The sequence below is a fragment of the Callorhinus ursinus genome, unplaced genomic scaffold (genome assembly GCF_003265705.2).
Source record: "Callorhinus ursinus isolate GAN/ISIS: 27379988/994484 unplaced genomic scaffold, GSC_fseal_2.0 scaffold8, whole genome shotgun sequence".
In the NCBI taxonomy this organism is placed as follows: Eukaryota; Metazoa; Chordata; class Mammalia; order Carnivora; family Otariidae; genus Callorhinus; species Callorhinus ursinus.
This window is the reverse complement of record NW_027397070.1, coordinates 34,428,022-34,449,475: the sequence shown is the minus strand read 5'-3', so window position 1 is coordinate 34,449,475 and position 21,454 is coordinate 34,428,022. Positions and strand designations below refer to the sequence as shown.

The 21,454-nt window shown below is 51.3% G+C and overlaps 1 protein-coding gene across 2 annotated transcripts; it reads left to right on the top strand.

Annotated features, from left to right (window-relative positions):
- The first annotated feature begins 9,187 nt into the window (after nucleotides 1–9,187).
- On the top strand, nucleotides 9,188–15,125 carry SIX1 (SIX homeobox 1). Of its 2 annotated transcripts, XR_012379005.1 has the most exons (3): nucleotides 9,188–10,023; nucleotides 12,040–13,336; nucleotides 14,997–15,125. XR_012379005.1 is itself a non-coding variant. In XM_025870501.2 (2 exons), the coding sequence occupies exons 1-2, from the start codon at nucleotides 9,464–9,466 to the stop codon at nucleotides 12,332–12,334; spliced, it is 855 nt and encodes a 284-aa protein (XP_025726286.1). In that variant the 5' UTR covers nucleotides 9,188–9,463; the 3' UTR covers nucleotides 12,335–13,885. The 2 variants fall into 2 exon arrangements, 1 of the variants encoding a protein (XP_025726286.1); XM_025870501.2 differs by lacking the exon at nucleotides 14,997–15,125 and having other exon boundaries at nucleotides 12,040–13,885.
- Nucleotides 15,126–21,454: the final 6,329 nt, after the last annotated feature.

The window sequence follows — 21,454 nt, the reverse complement described above, 5'->3', positions numbered from 1 at the left end:
TGTTATAGGCATTCCTAACCAGCCAGCTCCCCCCCCCCCCCCCCCTTTTTTCCTGCTGCTTGGAAACAAAATAGCTTTTTTTCAAGCAGGTTGTTATATATTCATGGCATGGTCAATTTCCGTTTGCCAAGAAAATATTTAAGCTGATCAAAGAAATTAGAAAATCGGATGAATAGAAACAGACGTTCCCACAAGAGAAGCGTTTCTCAGTGTGAAGAGGCAGGCGGATTGCAGCCAGGCCACCCAGTTACTCCTAGGAAATTGCTCTCTTGCCAAAGGCGGAACTACAGGGCCACCTAAACTCTACTGGAAGGGCAATGGAAGAGTCGCTACTCCCCAAGAAATTCACATGGAGACTGGAGCTTGAGACTCTCTGGTGGTGGACGTGTAAGGAGAGGTTCGGTTCTGGTCATCTATGTAAAAGTCCCCAGGAGGGACTTTTACTACATCTGTTAATACAGAGGGACTTTTCAAGACAGAAGATGAGGGAATTTGGGATCGCCTTCTTTATTACGAGCGCGGAAAGACAAGAACACATTTTCCTTTGTAGATGGCAGAGAAGTATGTACTCTTGGGATGGAGGGATAGCAGTTTCTCCTGAATTCATATAAATTCAGGTTTCAGATTTGTGGGTTTGGGTGGGGAATGGTTGGTTGACAGCAGTTGTCTTCGGGACCCTCTGGTCTCTGAGTGTGCGCCCCGGCTAACTGGTGACAGTAAATAAGAAGGTCTTCTCTTCGTTGTTCCTGGGCAAGGCGCGGCCAAAGCAGGTGAGGCCACTTGCTGCGAGGCTTCGACTTGAAGATTGGTTGGCGTCCGGGTTTCCTTCTGGAGAACTCACGAAACCGAAAAGCCGGCCCCGCTCCAGGCAAGGGAATCCGGATTCGCTCCGCTCCCTGCTCGCCTCGGGGAAACTGGGGCACCTCAATCGTCAGTGAAGCGTGACCGACCGTACCCAACACCTCCAGTTCTCTGAGGAAGAAAGCGAGGGAAGGATGGCCCTGAAGGAAGGCAGCTGTGGGGAAAGCTAAAGGAACCCAGGAAAGATCCCTTTCCTGCAAGTCCGGCTCGGGGCTACTCGGCGCTGGCAAGGCCACCACAGGCCAGGCGGTTCCCGGGCGGTGGGCCGAGAATCCGCCGGGCCAACTAGCCCCTCCCCGCCGCGCGCCCCTCACCCCCGGGACTCAGCCGGCAGATTTTCTTTTCTTTTTTGTTTCAGTTCCTGCCGGCCAGCCCGCGGATCCTTTGCCAGGAAGACAGCGCCCTCTCTCTCCTGCGGCCGCGCCCGCCGCGCCTGGACCCCCTCCCTGCTCCGCTGACCTCCGCGCGCCTGCTTTTTGCCCCTGCCCTCCTCAGCCCGGTCCCCTCCTTCACGCCCCCGCGAATAATCGCCTCGGGGAACAACCCACGACAGCGGCGAGGTCCGAGGCCTGCGCTTGGCGGGGCAGGAGCGCCCGACCTCTGGCTGCAGCTCTGGGCGGAGCCGTCCCCGGCGCAGACGCGGCGCCCGAGAGCTCTCGCGTGGCCCCGGGGAGGGGTTCCTGGCGCAGGCGGCGGTACCGGAGGGAGGCCTGGCTCCTCCGCCTAGGCACTGCCCGCCGGCGGGCGGGGCTGCGAGTTCTTTTCCGCGCGCGCGCGCACGCGGCGACTTGGACGCGCGCGCGCACCTGGCAGAACGGCTTATCCGGGTCCGCAAGATCCGCCGGCCAAAGGTGGATCTGGGTCTGCAAGCCGGGTGATGGGAGGGTGGCGAGTGAACGTGAGTGGAGGCAAGGAAAGTTCTTATAGCCTTGTTCCAAGCCCTAAACGCGCCCCTCGCGGTTTGCCGGCTCTGGAAGCCTCACCCTGCGGGTTTGCAGAAGGGCACAGCCGCGGTGTTAGAAAAGTTGTTGCAAAATCCAAACCCAGGCGGGTGGGCGAGACGCGCGGAGGGGCATGAGTGGGCAACTTCCCAGCACGCTCCACCCAGTATTTCTTTCCACACAGCTCAGAGGACCAGTGCTTCAGACAAATGCCGCTTGGCCCATTCAGAGCAGATGCTGTCAAGCTTCTGTCCGCAAAAATCTGGACCCTTTAAAACCCAATGTATTCGTGTGGGACTGCAAAAACATTTCCTATGGCGTGGATTTGCACCGACACAGGTACAGGCCTGAAGTACCTTCACACACCTCCCCCCAAACTCTCCTTGCGCCTGGGAGCCACAGGGGTAGTTCCCCTAGAGCTGACCCGGCTCCAGAGCGCAAGCAGCTCTCAGAAATGCACTAATTGAGTCGCAAACCACCGGCCGCCCTAACAAAGCGATCCATCTCGGCAGCTCAGCGCCCAATTTGTCCACAGCACTTTCTTCCGCAATTCAGAAGCATTATCTGGTTTTTAGAAGTATCGCGGCAGAAACGTGGCAATTATCCTGGGCTCAGGTTACGCTAAATGGCTTTAGGCTGAGAAATGGAAGAATACAAATGCCGAGAACGTGCTGATCGCCTCGCTGCGGGGCCTGGACCAGGATAGGGTAAGCTAGGGAGATTTCGTAGGGGTGGGGAGAAGGAGGTCTGGTGCAAGTTCTAACTCTTGGTTGTTTCTCCCAATGGCATCAGCCAGAAAGAAGTGTCGAGCCTTTGTCCCTAGTGATTAAAGATTCTGAGCGATGGACCCTCGGAGGTTGAAAGAGAACAGGGTCATATCCTGGCATGACCGGGCCTCGGCAGAGTTTAAGGCACTACTGGAGTAAGGAAGGGAAGAGACGTCGAGGGTCAGCAAGAAAAGATGGATAAAACTCCTGTTCCTCTTAGGGACAAGTACACTAAAATTGGGGAGGAGGGAATTGCACTGGGAGAAAATAACTACGAGCAAAGAGAGTCGGCTCTGACGAATGGGGAGAGGCTTTCACTGCTGAGCGAGGGTCAGGCCTGGCCTGGGAGCCCAGGCAGACGCTGCATTTTGGGAGCCCGCGGGAACTGTAGAGGCCCAGAGACCACGAAGCATCGCCATTATCAGGAGAAGGAAAAAAAAGAAGAAAAAAAAGCTTTTAAGAATCTTCATCTCTGTCCGCCAGGGTGAGTTTGGGCCTGGAAAATGGGAAGAAAAGAAAAAAGAGTAGCAAAAGGCGTTCGGGTGCGGCGCCGGGTGTGCAGACGCCTTTGCTAGCCCCAGCCGCCCAGCCCACAGTGGTAGCCACGCTATGCGCGTGTCTCTTTCTCGTTCTGCTCAAACCAGCCCCCACATCTTGAAGTAATCAGCAGCCGAGAAGGGACTCGTCCCCCTGGCATCTCAGGTTAAAGGAGGAGGTCCAGGAAAATGTGGTAGAGCCATTACAAGAAACCCGAGCCGCAGTCATCAGGGACTCCAATTGCCATCGCATTAGGATTGATTAGAGACCAGCAGTACCGTAATGACCCGGAAAGAGGGGCAGCCGGGGATTATTAATATCAGAATGTGCCGGGGAAGTGGAGGGGGGGGGGGGGGGGGGAGGGGAGGGAAGAGTGAAGGGGGGAGGGAGAAGTTTTAAGTTACTAGGATTTATATATAAGTGCAGGCTTACCTGAAGAAACTGGATAGTCACTGAATCACGCAAACAATAAATCTAATTGCATCTTAAATTTCAAGAAGCCTGATTTTTGGGGGGGTGGGGGAGGCGTAAAACCATCGTGAAAACCAGGCCAACATCCTAGTTTTTATAAACATGTAGTTATATAAAATTGTAAGAATCTAAGTGAAAAGATGGGGTGGGGGTGCTGGCTGTACACTTTCCTTACCAGGGGGCCTCTTTTAAAAAAAGGATTTGGGGAGTGCAATTTTGGGTCACTTTGGGTCTTCTCTCCAGGGTTAAGGGGTGGTGGAGTAGACATTTTCTGCAGTCTGCAGAGGTGTAATAACCCAAATTTTAATTGAAATAGTGTTACCTAAGTAGTGACTTTTGTTTTTTGTTTTGTTTGAGACACCAGTGATCAGGATCCCAAAGAGATGTAGAGAAGAGAGTGGTTTGTCTCCTTCCTTGGACTGTGAGCCAAAACAAATCAGCCCCTGATGGTCTGGGCTGAAACGCAGCTCACTGGATAATTAACTCCATCTTTCCAGTCCACCCTAACTGTTTATTTAGTGTCACCCTGCATTACCGTCACTAGCACTTTCCTCTGAACAGGAGGAGCTGCAGGCTTTCACCTCCCAAAAGGAAATTCTTCTTAGCTTAGACAGATGCGGTATTCAGGATGTACATTAGTTGAGAAAAAAGTTGATTGGAAATTCAGTGGAAGATAAGGACTCTTGAAGATTATTTTTTTGTAAACTTACCCTAAGACGATATTAATAAAAAGGTGACAAGAGTGTCTTAAATTCTTAAGAATGGATTCTTATAACACTCCCCTTCATTTTCTAGAAAGGTGCTTGGCATCTGGTGTCGAGTGGCATCTTCTGGCTCAAATATGGTCATTGGGGAGTCCCTCAGCCACAGCCTTCTCAGAACGCAGCTAAAGGCGGCCCTTTCCCTCCAGGTGGCCAGCCCACCTTCTTCCTCCGCCCTACCCACTGGCTCCCCCACGTTTTGACGACGCCACCGCTCAGCTTAGCTGGTCTCCAGGCTGAGTGCGATGCCCCTGCCGGGACTTCAGCGTTGACTTGCCCCGCGCCAGCACCCTCTGTCTGTGAAACCTCAGGTCCACGGCAGAAAGGTGCAGGCGCCCAGAGCCTGGCGGAAGGGAGGGGACCCGGACAGAGAGAAATAAAGAGATCCTGAGGGGGTGTGTGTGTGTGAGAGAGAGACAGAGACAGAGACAGAGAGAGACAGAGAGACAGAGACAGAGGGACAGAAACAGAACAATGAGATTGAGACAATGAGGGAGAAAGGGTGAGAGAGATAAGAGAGTATGAACGAGAAATGAGAAACGAGGTTCGCGCACAAAATAAACGAGTTTCCTCTTTCAGAATGAAAAGAGAGAAGTTAGGGGGACACACAGAGAGAGACCAGACGTGAGAGGACACACACAAGGGAGGATAAGCTCTCCAAACCCACACCCCAGCCCTGCCCTCCAATCTGAGTTCCCTCGCAGCGCTGTCTCTCAGTGCTGGTCTTCGTCTCCTTTCCCCGCCCCTGGGACAATGCGGAGCCTGTACTTTCAGGAGCCGCGCAGGGCGGCAGGGTTTTTAGCAGCAAGCCGGGATAGCAGCCCGCTCTGTTTGTCCAGGTGTGGGCGGGGGGCGCCAGGCTCCTGGCGTCTTGGGCTGGCGCTGGATTTTCTCACCAAGGAAGTGGGAGGCTCTCCTCGCAGCTTCCCGCTTCCAGGAGAAAACTGCCTCTTTCCATACATACATAAATATATTAGGGGAACAGACAAATCTTCATTGTTCAGAAATAAGCCGCGGAGGCCGGCCGGCTCCCCTTGGCCCTGCCGAACGAGGTTGGAAAGGAGGGAGGGAGAGAGGCGGGGGCCGCGCGGATCCGGTGTCACGTTGCAGATTCCCACTAAAGATAACGAAACGTGATCTATTTTTCAGAACAGCAAGTGGATGGGAAAGAGCCTTGACACACAAAACTCATTTACTAATGGACTGGTTTTGAGTTTCTCTTCTCGGGGTACGCAAATCTCCCTGCCTGAGTCCTCGGCCTATTCAGACCTCGCCGGGAGCACGGTCCCCCAGGAGGCAGGTGGGCGGCTGCTCCGGCGCCGCGCTGGCCGTCGCAGCCCGGGATCCCAAGGGTCGAGGGCACCCGGAGTTTCCAACCAAGCAGAGGAAAAAGATGAATGTTGTCACTGCAGCCAGGATTTGGGGAGTCTCCTCACTGCCCTAGAACGACGACGCTAATTTACTGAAGGAACAATTCCCGATGCTCTTCCCTTCCAAATATCCGTAGGTAGAGTAGGATCCCCGCTGTAGTTCTTGATGGCGAAGGAATGCCAAGAAAGCGGGCCGGAGCCCCAAAGCATCTCTCTCCAAGCCAGAAGGGGAGCAAGTGGGTTCCACACAGAGGTTTTTAAACCAAGGCCTTATATATCGACCCAGCCGAGAAACACCCCCAGCGGCTAGTGCATTGGCCTTTTCCAGAAATCAGTTGTGCGCGCCCGGCGGTTACCTGCACCGAGGAGGCACAGAAGAGCCGAAACCAGGCGTCGGGCGACGGTCGCCAGCCACGTTACCCTCGGGAGCCGCGGAGAAGCAGCAAGGGCAGCAGCTATAGTTGCTCGTTCCCTTTAAATCTCCGACGCATCCCTGTTTTTCGTGTGATTTGCATTGACAGCAAAGGTTTTAAATTACTAGAACAACTCAAACCTTTCTGTGTGAGATTTAAAATGGATCATTTGGTTTATGTGGTTTGTAAATTCATGTCATTTTACCTCTTTTAGTGGTTTTCACTGAAAGGCTCCATTTTGGGAAACCTTATACATCCGAGCCAACAATTAACATTTCTAACAATTGGTTTCCCTAACCAAGGGATCGAAATAGTAGGTAGGCTCATTGGTACAAAGCGAATAGCACCTCTCCTTTCTAGTTCCGCGATCTGTTGGATTAAACGCAAGGAGAAAGCCTGGCGGGCCCGGGCACGGCCTCTGAGGACGAGCACCGCATCTCATCATCGCGGTGCCGGCAATCGCGGCACCCACGCGGTCATCTCCCCAGTTGTCGCCAACGTCCCTCACGTCCTTGTTCCTTTTGAAGAAAGATGAAAAGAAGTGGGCAGAGAGGTCTGAGGAAGCAGAAAAAAGGTGGTCATATTGGTGTCTAATTGTCATCTTTCTGCTCGTCGTCATCCCCTGTAAATTTATACCTGCCCTTATTTGTCCAAGCTACGCCTCATTTCCTTATACAAAATTGTTAATTATAAAGTACACCCCATACTCAACTTACCGTTTGTCTTTTAAGAGACGTGGCTGTACTTACAGACCCTCCACCCCCTACACACACATTTTAATTCTGCGCACTTGCTCCAGACTTGAAGGTATTAACTGATTTTTAGAGTGGATTTTAAGCCTCCGTTCCGGTCCTCATACAGCTGCCATGTCAATAAGGACTATTCCAAGCAGAGACGTTCCTTCTGGCAGGACACTGCAGCTCCTTAAGACTTCATCTGAAACATCATAAGCACTAAAATAAGACAGCGAGGGAAAATTGCCAGACACATGGGCTTGGGCTCAGCCATGTCAGGCTTCCAGTTTAGAAAGTAAGTCATTGGGCACACCATATGGTAGGGGCTCTTTTGAAATAATATGCATGAAGAAGAAGAAGGAGGAGGAGGAGGAGGAGGAGGAGGAGGAGGAGGAAGAGGAGGAGGAGGAGGAGGAGAAAGAAAAGAAAAAGAAATAAGAAAGAAAATACTGTGCACCCATTACATGGATTAAAAAAAAAAACTCTAAAGGTAATGAAATATCAGCATCTATTTCCAAGGTCTAATTGTATGGGATACTGCAGAATTTTAAGGATGCAAAAATGCATTGTGTGGGAGTTCAGGGGAGAAGCAGCTTCTCTCTACTTGGAACCTCTGGAGAGACAGCCAAGAGGGTGAAACCCTTCATGAGTTTAAAATGTACATTGCAGGATGCACTGAACTGGGCACATTATTTTGAAACCATATAAATAATACAAGGGGAAACTTATGCAGTGCTCCTTCTCCCATTTATGTCTTAATACATAAATGGTTCTGTGGAGCTGGGCTCTGGCTCATGTAATCAAAACATATTTGAAGAAGACAAGCAAGTTGAAAGAGCCTAGAGTTTGTTCTTCAGATTCACTAAGAGGGTGCATTTAAATCAAAAGCATTTTTGAAGTGTACTTAAAATTCTGTTTTGAACTTATCTAATCAGAGATAAGTATAGTTATAAAGTCACTCTCCTTCTACCATTCTGCTCCCCTTATCTTCCTGCATTGTTCTTATCTGCTGCCAGTCTCAGCTACTGACAATAGATTATCTTTGTTTAGAGACGCTAATTGTTTTCAAAATCTTTTTAATAATTGCTTTGGAACAAGGTGTGCAAATGAGGCTTAAGATAATTACAGCTTCATTTGTTTGTACAGTTTTACTAAACATTCTCCACATATACACAAAATAACAGATGATGGGACTGAAATTGCAGGACATCTCTCATTCCCTGGCAGTAAAATAGGCCCGCGTTGCAACCTACACACACACACACACACACACCTCTTTATTTAATCTTCTTGGAGCCGCTGTCGTCCTGGCTTTGAGGGCAGTGTCCCTCTCAGAGCAGGGCAAGGATTATGTTACAATCAGATGGCTATTGGAGCCGGACACAGTTTTATTTAATTTACACCCCATCCAGCGCCTTTCGTTCGAGGTTCCCAAAGCATTTTTGCTAATAGCAAGTAAAGCTTCTCGGCATTCCTCAGTAGCAGAGGAATGGAAAACGCAAACGCGCCGATGGGGAAACTGAGTCCAAAAAGCTGCCCGCTTAAACCACAGAACGTTAAGATACCAAATCACAAATGAACCCTCAGAATCTTTATTTGCTCAGCAACAATGCTCTAAACAGCTCTTCGCATGGTCCCAAATAGTCGTGGCCTCTTGAAAATGAGGGAAGCGCTATCCAGCTGGGAATACTTGTGCCCTATGGAGGGCGGTGGGGGCGAAAGAAGAACGGCGGAGGAAATTAGGCTCCTAGAGCTGAAGTCAGCCGGGGAGAAGCCACTCTTCCAGAGGTTGCAGCCCGGAGCCCAGCTCTGATCTTGTATTATTTATCGCGTTCCCTAAGCTATTCATCAATCCATTATTTATTCATTCCAACATTAAGGTAATTAAATATGAGCTCACCGGGAAAGGGCAAGTCTGCAAGGGACAGGGACAGGGGTACGGAGGGAGAGGAGAGGAATTATAAGGTCTGGAGTCATTGATTTGTGCAGAGATGTGCACGGCTGCCCTTAGGTGACACTGGAGAGGGGGCTCACGTTGCAGGGTCCTGACGCGCTCACCCACTCACACCCCCCTCGCCTGGGCAGCGCGGCTCCCTCCTCCCCCCTCTCACCCCGCTTCCCACCTCTCCGGGTCCTTCTCCTCCCACCACTCCCTATCCCGGGCTCCACTGCCGCGCCCTCCCCGCGCGGGGCGGCGCGGCCTCGCTGCCTGGCCCCGCGGCGCGCGGGCTGGCCAGCCCCGGATAGGCGCCGCCCGCAGCCAATCAGCGCGCCGGGGACGCTGCGCGCTTTAAGGCCGCTGCGGGGAGAACAGAAACCAAGTTCCCCGGCAACGAGCAGCATCAACCCGGAGGGAGGCGGGAGGCCGCAGCCAGAGAGGCCCAAAAGGCTGCGGAGTGAGCCAGCCGCTCGGTGTCCAGCGCGCCCCCCTCGTCCTTCTTCCTCGGCCTCCCAGCCCTAAATTTCGACCAGCTTTTTCGCCTACGGAAATCCTAGGGAGGGGGCTAGGAGCAGCTGCGTCCCCCTCCCTGAGGCTGCCGCCCCCTGCTTTTTCGGCGCTGCTCCCTGCCGCGTGCGCCCGGGCAGTGCACCTCGGCAGGCCCCAGCCATGTCGATGCTGCCGTCGTTCGGCTTCACGCAGGAGCAAGTGGCGTGCGTGTGCGAAGTTCTGCAGCAAGGCGGGAACCTGGAGCGTCTGGGCAGGTTCCTGTGGTCGCTCCCCGCCTGCGACCACCTGCACAAGAACGAAAGCGTGCTCAAGGCCAAGGCCGTGGTTGCCTTCCACCGCGGGAACTTCCGCGAGCTCTACAAGATCCTGGAGAGCCACCAGTTCTCGCCTCACAACCATCCCAAGCTGCAGCAACTGTGGCTGAAGGCGCACTACGTGGAGGCCGAGAAGCTGCGCGGCCGGCCGCTGGGCGCGGTGGGCAAATATCGGGTGCGCCGAAAATTCCCACTGCCGCGCACCATCTGGGACGGCGAGGAGACCAGCTACTGCTTCAAGGAGAAGTCACGGGGCGTGCTGCGCGAGTGGTACGCGCACAACCCATACCCCTCGCCTCGTGAGAAGCGGGAGCTGGCGGAGGCCACTGGGCTCACCACCACCCAGGTCAGCAACTGGTTTAAGAACCGGAGGCAAAGAGACCGGGCCGCCGAGGCCAAGGAAAGGTACGCGGCGTGCTTCCCGCTGCTCGGGCGACCCCGGGAAGCCTTCCTTTCCCCTCCACCCCTTGTCGCCCCCGCTGGCACCCGCCACCGCGTCCTCCCGGCCGGCTGGAGCCCGTCCGCGGGGCGGCGCCCAGGCCTCCGCGGTACTGCAGCGAAAGTTCATGAACTCTGAGATCGCTTGCTAGGGATGGGGAGTCATTTGATTTGAGCGCCCGCGCGTGGGCTTCTTGGGGGTGTGAGGTCAGGAAATATTGGCGCTAGGTTTGCTTTTCATGCCTCCCTGGTTGGCTGGGGCGACGAGTGGGGGTGGGGGGTGCAGAGTGAGTTTCGAGATCCACGACAGGGGAAGTGTTGATTGGTGTCTCGAGGAAAGGGGTTCGGTGGGGGCTGAGGGTAGCGAACCTCTCTGCTCTTGCTCCCCAGAGGGGTGGAGCTGGCCTGAGACATCTGCTCTGACCCCACTCCCGCCGCGTTCCGTACTCGATCTCTCCTGCTAGGCTTTTTGGGCGAGAGGTCGCCGCTTCATTCCGTACTAGCTGTATAAAGGGAGGAGACTTTAAAAAGAAATCCACAGAAAAGAGGGCTTTGGAAGAGTTGGCGCTGCATTATCTGGCGCCCGCTCCTCTCGGGGCTGCCTCGCGCGTGTCCCGGTGCCTCGGCGGGTCCATCTGGCGGTCCGCGCCGCCGGCCCGGATGAGGAAGGGGTCCCCAGTCGCAGACTTCTCTCGGGAGCTCAGAAGGCAATCTTATTTTAACCTGTCTCTGCCTCCGCCCTCCTCGCGCGAACACCCCGGTCCACCTGGCCCGGCTCCATCCGTTTGCTGTGCAGTTTCCGAACGAGGTTCGGAAGAGCGCGGGGAGGCGGCGGCGGCGGCGAGGGCGCTCGGGAAAGCCGAGGAGTTTTGGGGAAACCTGAGCGCCCGGGAGGGCTGGTTTTCCTTTGTTCGCTTCCGAGCCTGGGGGCCGCAGATGTCGCCTCTGCGTTCCCCTCTGGGTGGAAAAGCACGGAGCCTGGATCCTCTCAGCTGCAGTGGCTTTTCTGGCCGAGAGACTGGGAGGCCGGGGAGAGAGATGGGGAGCCAGGCAGGCGCTGGGGCCGAGGAGGATGGGCCTGAAGGCGGAAGCGGTCAGGGCTTCGAATGCTGAAGTTTACCGGCACCGAGCATCCGGACCGACGCCCGGGCACGCTCGGGCTGAGCGGCGTCGCGAAGTTTCCTCTGCTGGGAAACGGTGCGCTGTTGTGGGTGTCCGACAGGGGGTTTGAGAGGGGGCTGTGAGGGACTCAGGACTGAGCGACTAACACGGGGACAGGGACAATACGGTTCCAGTTAGATTTTAGTTACAAAACGGTCGTCCTATAAGCCAGGCCCGAGGGCCCACTCCCTGCTGAAATCGGAGAGACTGGCTTCGCTCCCTGTGTTTACTCAGGTCACTGGGCTGCTCTGGACACCACTTCCCATGACCTGTCCTGTGCTTCTGAAACCGCAACCTCCGGGCAGGGCCAGGGAAACTGGACGTTTAATTGTTTCCTCAGATGGGAACAGGGCAACTGACTTGATTCACCCTAGACATCTGCGCGTGGGGCTCTGTTTGTCCTCTGATCATTTTCTTTATCACCAACAACTATTTGTTGGAAGACTTTCAAACTTAATTACTTCTAAATGTGGTGCTGGTTGACAGGTATTTAAAAATAACTGCTTGAACAAAATTTTTAAAATAATTTCTGTGTTTCAAGTAAGTCTTACTGATCTGGCTTTCTAAAATCTGGAAGAGGAAAGGACTTGGCTCCCCACAAGCTCTGTCCGTAGTTCCCCATTTCTCCAGACTCCTCTGCCTCCTTACTTGCCCCAGGACCCTTGGGAATGGGTGGGAGGGCACAGCTCCTCCATTCGGGTATATGACTGATTGCACAATGGCCCTTTCCTTCTTCCAGCTCCCCTCCTTCCACTCACACTTTTTTTAACCTACCTTTTTTTTTTTTTTTTTAACCATATGGTGTTGTCCTCTATTTCTCAGGGAGAACACCGAAAACAATAACTCCTCCTCCAACAAGCAGAATCAACTCTCTCCTCTGGAAGGGGGCAAGCCGCTCATGTCCAGCTCAGAAGAAGAATTCTCACCTCCCCAAAGTCCAGACCAGAACTCGGTACTTCTGCTGCAGGGCAATATGGGCCACGCCAGGAGCTCAAACTATTCTCTCCCTGGCTTAACCTCCTCGCAGCCCAGCCACAGCCTGCAAGCCCACCAACATCAGCTCCAGGACTCCCTGCTGGGCCCCCTCACCTCCAGTCTGGTGGACTTGGGGTCTTAAGTGGGGAGGGGCTGGGCCTGGAAGCAGTGACTAGGGACACCTGTAAATAGAAATCAGGAACATTTTTGCAGCTTGTTTCTGGGGTTCTCTGCATATAAAGGAATGGTGGACTTTCACAAATACCTTTTTAAAACTCAAAACCAACAGCAATCTCAAGCTTAGTCGCCTTCTTCTCTCCGACTCTTGCATTTCCCATCCCAGTGCAGAGATCAGGGAAAAAAAAAAACCCAAACAAACAAAAGCACCCAGTCACCCAGTCTTGGTTCTGGGCAATCCATGTGCCAGCTTCAGTAGCCTTTCTTTTTTTTTTTTTTCAGTGAATGGGAATTACAAATCAACTGGATTTTAAATATTTCCTTTTAATTTATTTATGGAAAATTCTTTTTGGGAAGAGGAAAAGGAAATGAAGAAAGAGAGAGAGAAGTCAAAATTGTGAAAATAAGAGCCTCCAGCCAGGAGGAACTGGTTGCATTCTTAAGGTGAATAGAAAAAATATGATCTTATAACTTTTTGATGGGGAAAATTAAGTTTACAGTCTTCATTATTTAGTGTTAAACACTTTTATGTAGATTAAAATGAAAGAACAGTATTAGGGGGAAAAAAAGTGCCTAAACGTCTTAATGCTCTCTGTGTAAGGCCGTTAGAAATAGCAGTGACCATTAGTAATACAACTATTTTTGTCAAATTTAGTGGGGTTTTTGGTTGTTGTTTGTTTTCTTGGGTTTTTTTAATGGCAAACTTTAAAAATGTACCAATGTGAAAAAAACATTTTCCTGAATGCCATTACTTCTCATGCCCTTGAAGCTTTCATATCTGTAGCCTACTCCTGTTAAGGGTTTCTCTTGTTCCTAGTTTCTAGCCTGCAAAAATATACGACAAATCTGGCAACCTGGTATTTGTTACTAAAACAGCATGTGTTTTCAGGTTTCTTTTCTATTGTACCTAAACCAGTCTAAATTAAAACTTAGTAGAACACCAGGAGTATGATTCTGTTTCTGAAAGGTGAGTTGTGTATTGCTGTCATTGGGCCCCCCCCTTTTTTTTTGAAGTTTTCTTGCTTTCTTATTTAATGGTGGTTGTGAATTGCAGGGTACTTTGAAGGCCACCACCTGAGCCAGGAGTGGTGACTGAGTTGATTATGTGACAGAAAAAGAGTGAAGTTAGCTTTGGGGTATTTATTTTTTTATTATTTAGATACGAAGTTTTGTTTACCACTAGCTCTTCTCCACAGCGTTCATATGTTAACTCAGCTCTTTTGTATTAATGAGTTTATGACAAGACTGTGAAAGTAAAATAATTTATCTGCTTGGAAAGAAAAGGGGGGGCACTTGAACAAGGATGACAACATTGTGAATTAATCTGTATAAATAGAGAGCAGACCAGTAGGACCAGAGCTCTTTGCACTGCTGCCGGATAGTGTCCAGAAAAATCCCACTAATCATGTAGGCTCCATATTATTTTTGCCTGGGGCAAAAATGATGTATCTTTGTATTTAGCTTTTAAAATTAGTGAAACAAATGGCATTATTTATTAAAATTCTACTCAGGATAACAGGACTGGCTTGCTTGTGCTTTGTAAAAATATTGCTCCCCAGAGAGAGTCTATTTATTTTTTGACATGACAGTTTCATAATTTTGATTTTTCCCCATCCGTATCACTATTAATATATTCATTTTTTCCTTACTCTTTCTTATCTTTCCTGTCCTGATCTAGGAGACTGAGGTGTGTGTATGGGGTGGGGAGTGGAATTTAGGCCTTACTATGAGGGCTTTTTTTTTTTTTTTAAATGTCAAATAGCTTTGAGTGCAAAGGAGAAAGGATCACTGTACTTAACTGTAGTCACTTTTACTTATAAAGTCATTTTTCCCCCTCAGTGATGGACAGATGTGCACACAGCCGCTGGGAGACCATCATTTGGATTGGGAGCTCAGGGTCCCAATCTCCCTTGTTAGTGTTTTGGATCATTAAGTTGGTGTTTATTTAAGTCACGAGGGTGTTTATTCTCCATGTCTTGGGCCACGGAGAAATGCCACCCTCTGCAGGAGGGGCTCTCACAGGGATCTCTGCACATTCTTCACATTCACTCCCCAAAACAAACACCCTGCACAAAGATAGCTTTCAATGACCCTGACAGGCTTCAAAGGACACCGCGGAAATCTCCCTGGAAAATAAGGAAGGGCCAATTACTTTAATTTCTTACATGCCCTCTCTTCCTCCTCCGCTGACTACCCCCCACTCTTCCAGCTCCGCTTGGTATAATTTTAGACTCGTGGAAGGTCTGTCTCCCTGGGCGCCCGGGCCCACTTCCTGCTCCCTCGGTTGGTGAATCTTGGAAAGAAAGGTCTGCAGATCTGGCGAGGAGCAGAGCGGGCCAGTCCTGTAAAAACCCCTGTGATTACTGCTTGTAAACTCGTTAAAAGGACAATTTTCTGTCGCAGTCATAAACTCTTTGTAAAATCCCTGGCACTCGATTCAGAGTGCGCATATTCCAGATGTGTTTAATAAGAAATTGCACAATATGCCTTCCTCCGCCATCCCTGGCTCAGTCTGGCTGAACTAGGGACAAGCAGGAGGAGGCGAGAAAGTTGGATATTCCTGTGAGTTTTCTTGGCAATCTTAGAGCGATCATTGGGGGAACTAACCACATTTTTTTTTCCTTGAGGAAATCTTCGAGGACCAGCTGTTAAGGGACCTCCAATTTATCTTCTCGGCATCGCAGTTTAACTGAATCAAAACCCACTTTTCGTTTCTCCTCTGCAGGTTTCTTATGATAGCCAAAAGTAATGAGCAACGGCTTATAAATAGTGTTTTTAGGACGAAACCTTACAGCCTTTTGCCAAGTAAAATGAAAAAAAAAAAGCCCACACAAATATTAGGGCGATTTCTTTCCCCTGACGTTTTAAATCTGAACACACAATTGTTCGGGTCCCAGCTGCCTGCTCGCCTTGACCTCTTGGCTGAGAATGAAGCTTCCTAAGTATTCGGAGGCAAAGGGACGTGGCCGGCGGTTAGCCCTCAAAGCCCCACGAGCTGCAGGCAAGGAGACTGGCGCCGCCGGGGCCGGGCGCTGCGGGTCTTGAACCAATTCTCCAGGCGAGGACAGCTTGGTCTTGACCCCGAGCTCAAGTGGAAACTTCCAGGAAGAGGCATTGGCATTGGCGTTTATGGGCGAACCTGTTTGCTGAGCGGTGACCCTCGTGAACGCCCCTCTCTCCCGCACCTTGAGGGCCAGTCGGGCACCTGGCACTGAACCCACGCAGAGCCGCCCTTGCTCTGCTCGGCCGCCGCCGCCGCCACGACTCCCGCAGCGGCTGCGGCTGAAGGGGGCTTCACTCCTACCACCTCCCCCACCTGGAGGCCTTTGGTAACGTCTGCAGGCAGAACTCCAGGTCCTGGGAATCCAGGGGAATCCAGAGGCGTCCATGCCGCGCCACTCGGGCTGCAGAAAAGTGGGGGAGCTCCTCCCGCCACCCGCAGACTCCAGAGGCAGTTTCTTGCCACTCTCTGCCCTCCCGAGGCGCGGGGAGTCCGGGCGCCACAGCTCTCTCCTCCCGGCCCTGGCGGGGCCTCTTCTCCACCGGTTCACAGACAATCGTGCGCGGGTCCCGCATCCCAGCTCAGCTCCAGGCGCGGGACCTGGTGGGCCGGCCCGCGGAGACCTTGAGTACAGAGGCTGCGAGGCTGTCCCCGAGGGGCCAGACACCCAGGCGGGAGCCTGAGCTTCGCGGGACAGTGAGCAGCCGTCGTCTTGTGTACCCCGGAGCCACCTCTCCGGCCCAAGTCCCGGTCTCCCGCTTTGAGTCGTGGAGCGGAGCTAAATCCTGGGCGAGGCGCGTAGGTGGCCGCGGACGCACGACTGCGGGGTTGGAGCAGGCCGGGCGGCTGCGGGGTGAGGCGGTCCTGGCCCCTGGCTGAGCCCCGCCGCGCCGCACGTGTGCACGCTCTCGGGTTCTGCGACACCGCGCTTTGGGTCCAGGGCAGCGGCCTCGGGCCGCAGAGCCTAGTCGGGAGGCGGCCTAGCCCCGCCGCTGTTCCCCACTGCCCTTCCTGCTTCAGGTATGCCCCGTCTCCTTTGCTTCCTGGGGCCTCGGCCTCCGCTTTCGGATCTGTGCTTCTCACCCGCGCCCTTGCCGGAGGAGTGCTAGCCAGAGGGCGTCTCTTCCCCCGCCCGTCACTAGAGCGTCGTCGGTCGAGGAGAGAGGCCCTGGTTTCTAGACTCCCCTTCTTCGGCGGGGGGGCGTTTTCCCCTGGGCCGGTGGCCCTGGGCCGGGCAGCAGCCTCTTCGCCACGCACGGTGCGCGGCCCCATCAGGGAAGGCACCAGCCGAGGCCTGCGGGGCGCTTTGGGCCGCCGCGCTGTCGCCGCGCGCATTCTGCCCTTCTCTGGTGGGGTAGGTGGCGTTGACAGGGACAGCGGGATCAGGGTTAAGGTGAGGAGAGTCGCTGGTAGCCCACGTGCTCTCTCTGAGCTGTTTCCCCTTTTCCTGAGCTTTCCCCAAGAGAGGAACACTAAACACTCTCCCCAACTACCTCCTCCAGCCGCCGGAAGCCAGCGGAACCAGTGCCTGTGCCCATTTCGCCCCCAAAGGGCAATCCGCACGGAGGCTGCCCGAGGGCTCGGGCCCTTAGCCAGCAGGTCTGCTCTGCAATCTTAGGTAGGAACTTCTGAGCCCCTCGAGATCACAGTGACCCCTCCCCCAGTCTGACTGACTCCAGTAGCTCCACCTGGAAGGTTCTCTAGAGAGACTGAAGAGCCAGCCAGGAGCAAAAAGAGTCAAAATCTTGGGCGAATTGTTGGCTTACTGTCCACCCAGAAAAAGCGCTGCCCTGGGAAGGCCGCGTTTTCTCTAGTGTTTTAAGCCGAGTATACACACACAATTTCGTTCCAGCAGATGAAATTGGAAACCTGTTCTCCCACTGAGGATGACAATCAGTGTTTTAGACGCTGTGGTCCTTTCAGACAGCGAAAAACAACACTACAGTAGCATTTAAAAACAAAGAGAAAGAGACTGCTTGAGGCGCGTGGACGCCGGGCTCTCCAGTTTTAGTTTCAGCTTCTCTCCTTTTAACTTGTTAATGGACAGCTGAGACCCTGTTCTCAGCAGGTAGAGCACAACCAACCAGAAGTTGCTCCCCTCTTTTTCTTTGCTACATGGGAGTCTTTTGTTCTCCCTATCCTTTTGGGAAAGTGCTCATTTATTGTTTTCCTTTGCCATAACGTTAAAATATTCTTAAAATCACATTTTTTTCTGGATCCAACAGGGAAATGTAGAAAGAAAAACAAAGCCAAAAACCTGAAAACCAAACCTCCAACAACCTCTCGTTGAGAGAAAGAAAGGTTAACTTCAGATTTAACACACACTTAAGCTAACCTGAAGTCGCTACCCACTTGTAATTAAAATACTACTAGGTTACATTGACTGCTCTCCTTTCTTCACTGCCATTAGTGGCTGTCATGAAAAGGACAGGTAAGTAGAAAGATAGATGCTGGCCCTTTACTTACTCTAGTAAGGAGGCATGGAAATGCATACTAGCTCCCTCCATCTGGTCCCCTGTTCTTCCTACTCGAAATGAGAGATAAATCTTTTATATGACTGACATAGGCAGACCCAAATAGAAGCACTCATGAATTAACACAAGTCAAATTTATTTTAATTTGCTATATAATTTATTTTAATTTAGGATTTAAAATTGATTATGACTTTTAAAATATCATGGTTTATTTATAATAGATACATGGGTTTTTTGGGGGAGTGCTGGTTCAGGACCTGAGCTGATATGGATGTGGGATCTTAAAGGAAAGAACAGTCCTAGACAACATATTTTTACTAAACATAGGGCATTAAACTATTTTAGGATTTTTAAAGAACATTGAAACCTTCTTTAACATTTCATAGAGCTGGTCAGTCAGCATCCCTAATACAAAATCTGCAGGTTCTTGTCAGCAAACCTGCAAAACCAACTTTCTAGGTGTTCTTTACTTTATATTGTGTTTTTTGTTTTGTTTTGTTTTTTTACAAACTCAACTACTCTCTTTTGCTCACCTACCCCAGGTATGACTTCAGCTGCTTTGCAACACTTCAAACACTAATTTGAGTTGCCACTTATCCAAATAATCTAAATACCAGGAAAAGGCAATGGGACTGTGAAACAAAACAAAACAAAACAAAACAAAACCCACATAGCTGTGACATCTTTAGTTAGCTCTCACACAGATATTATATTTAAACTGGAAGCATCCGTATGCAGTAATGCTCCCTTCACTTTTGCAGTTTGTATGTGGTGGGGGGGGATAGTTGTGGGGACTGATGTGGTTGGTGGAGGGGAGCAAAAACTTATGGTGCTTGTATAGAAAATGCCCATTTTTGAGGGGAAGGTGGCATAGTCTGCAATACCTTGCAAAAGGCACCTTTACCTCTAAGTCAAGGGGATAGTTACATGGAAGAAGCATTAGCTCTGTATTTATTTAGAATGCCGTGAATGTGAAAGTAGGTAACAAGCTTAAAAAAATTAAGCCAAATAGAAAGTCAATGTGCCTTAGTATCTATGAAGTGAAAAGAACATTTAAACAATCGGAGCCTTGTCTGTCTGCAGATATGTGTGGTGAATATTTTCTATGCGTTGCTGATGCTATATAAACATAACATGCTTCCTCCTAAAGTCAAGTTCTTGATTTTAATTGAAGAATAATATTGCTCAGGGCTCTACCTCTGAGTACAAATAGCTAATCTAAGAAAATCAGTTCTGGGAATCTGGAACCAATGGCTGATTTCAAAATAAACATACAAAATCTTCATAAAGAAAGCCAGGAGGATTATTTTTACATACAATATATCTCCTGATTTCTCACACACAGAGAAAATCTTTTATGGAAAAACTAAAAGGCTGAATGACAAAGCAGTCCCCTTACCATACTTCTGTTTTAAAAAATCAGTCTGTTTTAAGGCTCCCAAACTGTCCTTGTTAACTTTTCTAACATTAATGTATCTTAGAAGCAAATATGTATGGATTTCCTCTTTCCTTCTAATTAAATTTTTTCCCCCCCAGGGAGGGAAACAGTTATAGAACCAAAAAAAAAAAAAAAAAAAGAAGAAGAAGAAGAACGAAATAGAAAATAAAGGTATAGTTCAAAATTTGTATTATAGTATTTAATAAGTAGCAGTTAAACAGTGTCCACACAACAAAGAACAGTAGTATGCTAACTTCCTGTTTTTGAGCAACTAAGGCAAGAAGTATTTTTTTTAAATTACTTCTGAATTAGGAATAAAATAAATGGAGGAAATTTTGAGATAATTTGGATTTTCTAATACAGAGCCCAACATGGATGCTCAAGGTTGACTTAGGGAAGAGTCTGGGGGAGAGAAAACACCCATTTACAGACATTTCTTAGAAACTTGTGGTAGGGTAAAGGTTTTCTTTTAACTAGGGTTAAGCCCAACTGCACTGACACCCGGAAGGAAGGAGATGAATCTACCTAAGTTCAGAGACCACACCTGGGGCTCCTTTCAGTAGGTAGAACTAGGTGACCGAAATATGCCCCATTCTTTCCTGGTTCCTTCATATTCCAAGTCCCGCTAAGATGGGAACCCCACAAACTAAGAAATTGCCAAGTTGAGCCAGATGTGAAGATGTTCCCTCCAATTCTCATTCAGGTCATTGATGTGAATGTGTGTTGGGTTTTCTGAAAATTTATTTTTAGCTCCCCTGGGGGACAAGAAAGAGTTAATTTGTTTTCTGACAGGTTTCACACTGTGGGCAGGTCTGCCAAAAAGGAGAGGAAACAGAGAACAGCCCTATGATTAATTCTACCTGTTTTTCCCATGAGCGATCACCTGCTCCAGGGGTCATGAATAGCAGGTAGCACTCCCTCTCCAGGACTCTGAGAGCTTCGTTTGTTTGGTGACAGCTGAGTGACAAGGCCTGAAACCCGAGCCCATCGCCCGGCCTGATGGGGGGATAAAAACCCTGGATGTTCCCTCAAACATTTCAGGAAATGAAAGTTGTAACGCGATCCCTCCTGCGCCCACATCTCCCCCAGCAAACACAAAAGCTCAAAGGAGCCTTCTCGGATTGAATTCGGCCTAGGGCTGACGGAGGGAAAGCGGAGCCCGGCGCGGGGTTGGGGGAGGAGAGAGGAGAGGGTTGGGGCTGCGGCCGGCTGGCTCTCCGAGCTGCGGAAGGAGAGGAGAGCGCGGAGAGCGCAGGGCGCAAGAGGCCCGGGCGCCTCTCGGGGCCAACTTCCACGCCGCGCCCCAGGCGCCCTGCGCCTCCAGACCGCGGGGGCCGCCGCTGCCGCCACGGTCGCCTCTGTCTTGAGGGTCAGCTCCGAGTGAGAAGGGAAACCCGCGGCCTCAGGCCCAGCACAGACCCCTGCCTTGTAGCGCGGCCTCTACATCTGGGCCTAGAGCCTCCCGCCGGCGGCAGCGCAGGCCCCGGGCCCAACCTTTGGGCGGAGGCTCTGGCACCCCGCGCCAGCTCTTGGGCAGAGGTGTCCCTTCCGACCCCACCCGGGGCCCAGGCCGGATGAGCTGCCGCGATCCTGAGGCCGAGCGGCGACAAGGCGCGGGCCTCACTCAGCACCCTCGCGCTCGGCCGCCCCCATCAGTCAGCAGCATCCAGCCGCCTCCTGGCCTCTCCCCGGCTGGCAGGGGAAGCTCCCTGGCCGCGGTTGGGAGAGGGGGTCGGGGGTGGGGGTAATGAGAGAAGCGAGCTGAGGAGTTGACGCTCAGACTCCCACGCGGCCAACCATCCTTGGGGCGTACTCTCCTGTCCATCACCGCGCCCTGGGCCCGCGCAACCTTAGGGTTGGTAGAAGGTAGTAAGCCCAAGGCCCCCGAAAGACGCGTTTTTCTCCTTAGCCTAGACAGCAGCGACCGCTTGTTCTCTTACAGAATTTTCTTTTCTCTATGAGTTCAGACAGCATTATCAGTCCCCATCTCTCTCCCCAACCTTCATGGAGTCAAGGCAGGTGGTTTTGTTTTTGTTTTTGTCTTTAAAGTAGAAAGACATTACAGAGAGAACTGACGTGGGAATGAGAGTGATGCGTTGTCACAGATCCATCACTGAGACACATTTGCAAACTGTGTGACTTTGCACCAGTTACCTAACTTCTCTGATCCTC

Excerpts from the sequence above, each read along its gene's own strand:
- SIX1 (XM_025870501.2), top strand. The coding sequence starts at position 9,464 with ATGTCGATGCTGCCGTCGTTCGGCTTCACGCAGGAGCAAGTGGCGTGC. Across the intron at positions 10,024-12,039 it reads GCCGCCGAGGCCAAGGAAAG|GGAGAACACCGAAAACAATA; the intron begins GTACGCGGCGTG and ends TCTATTTCTCAG.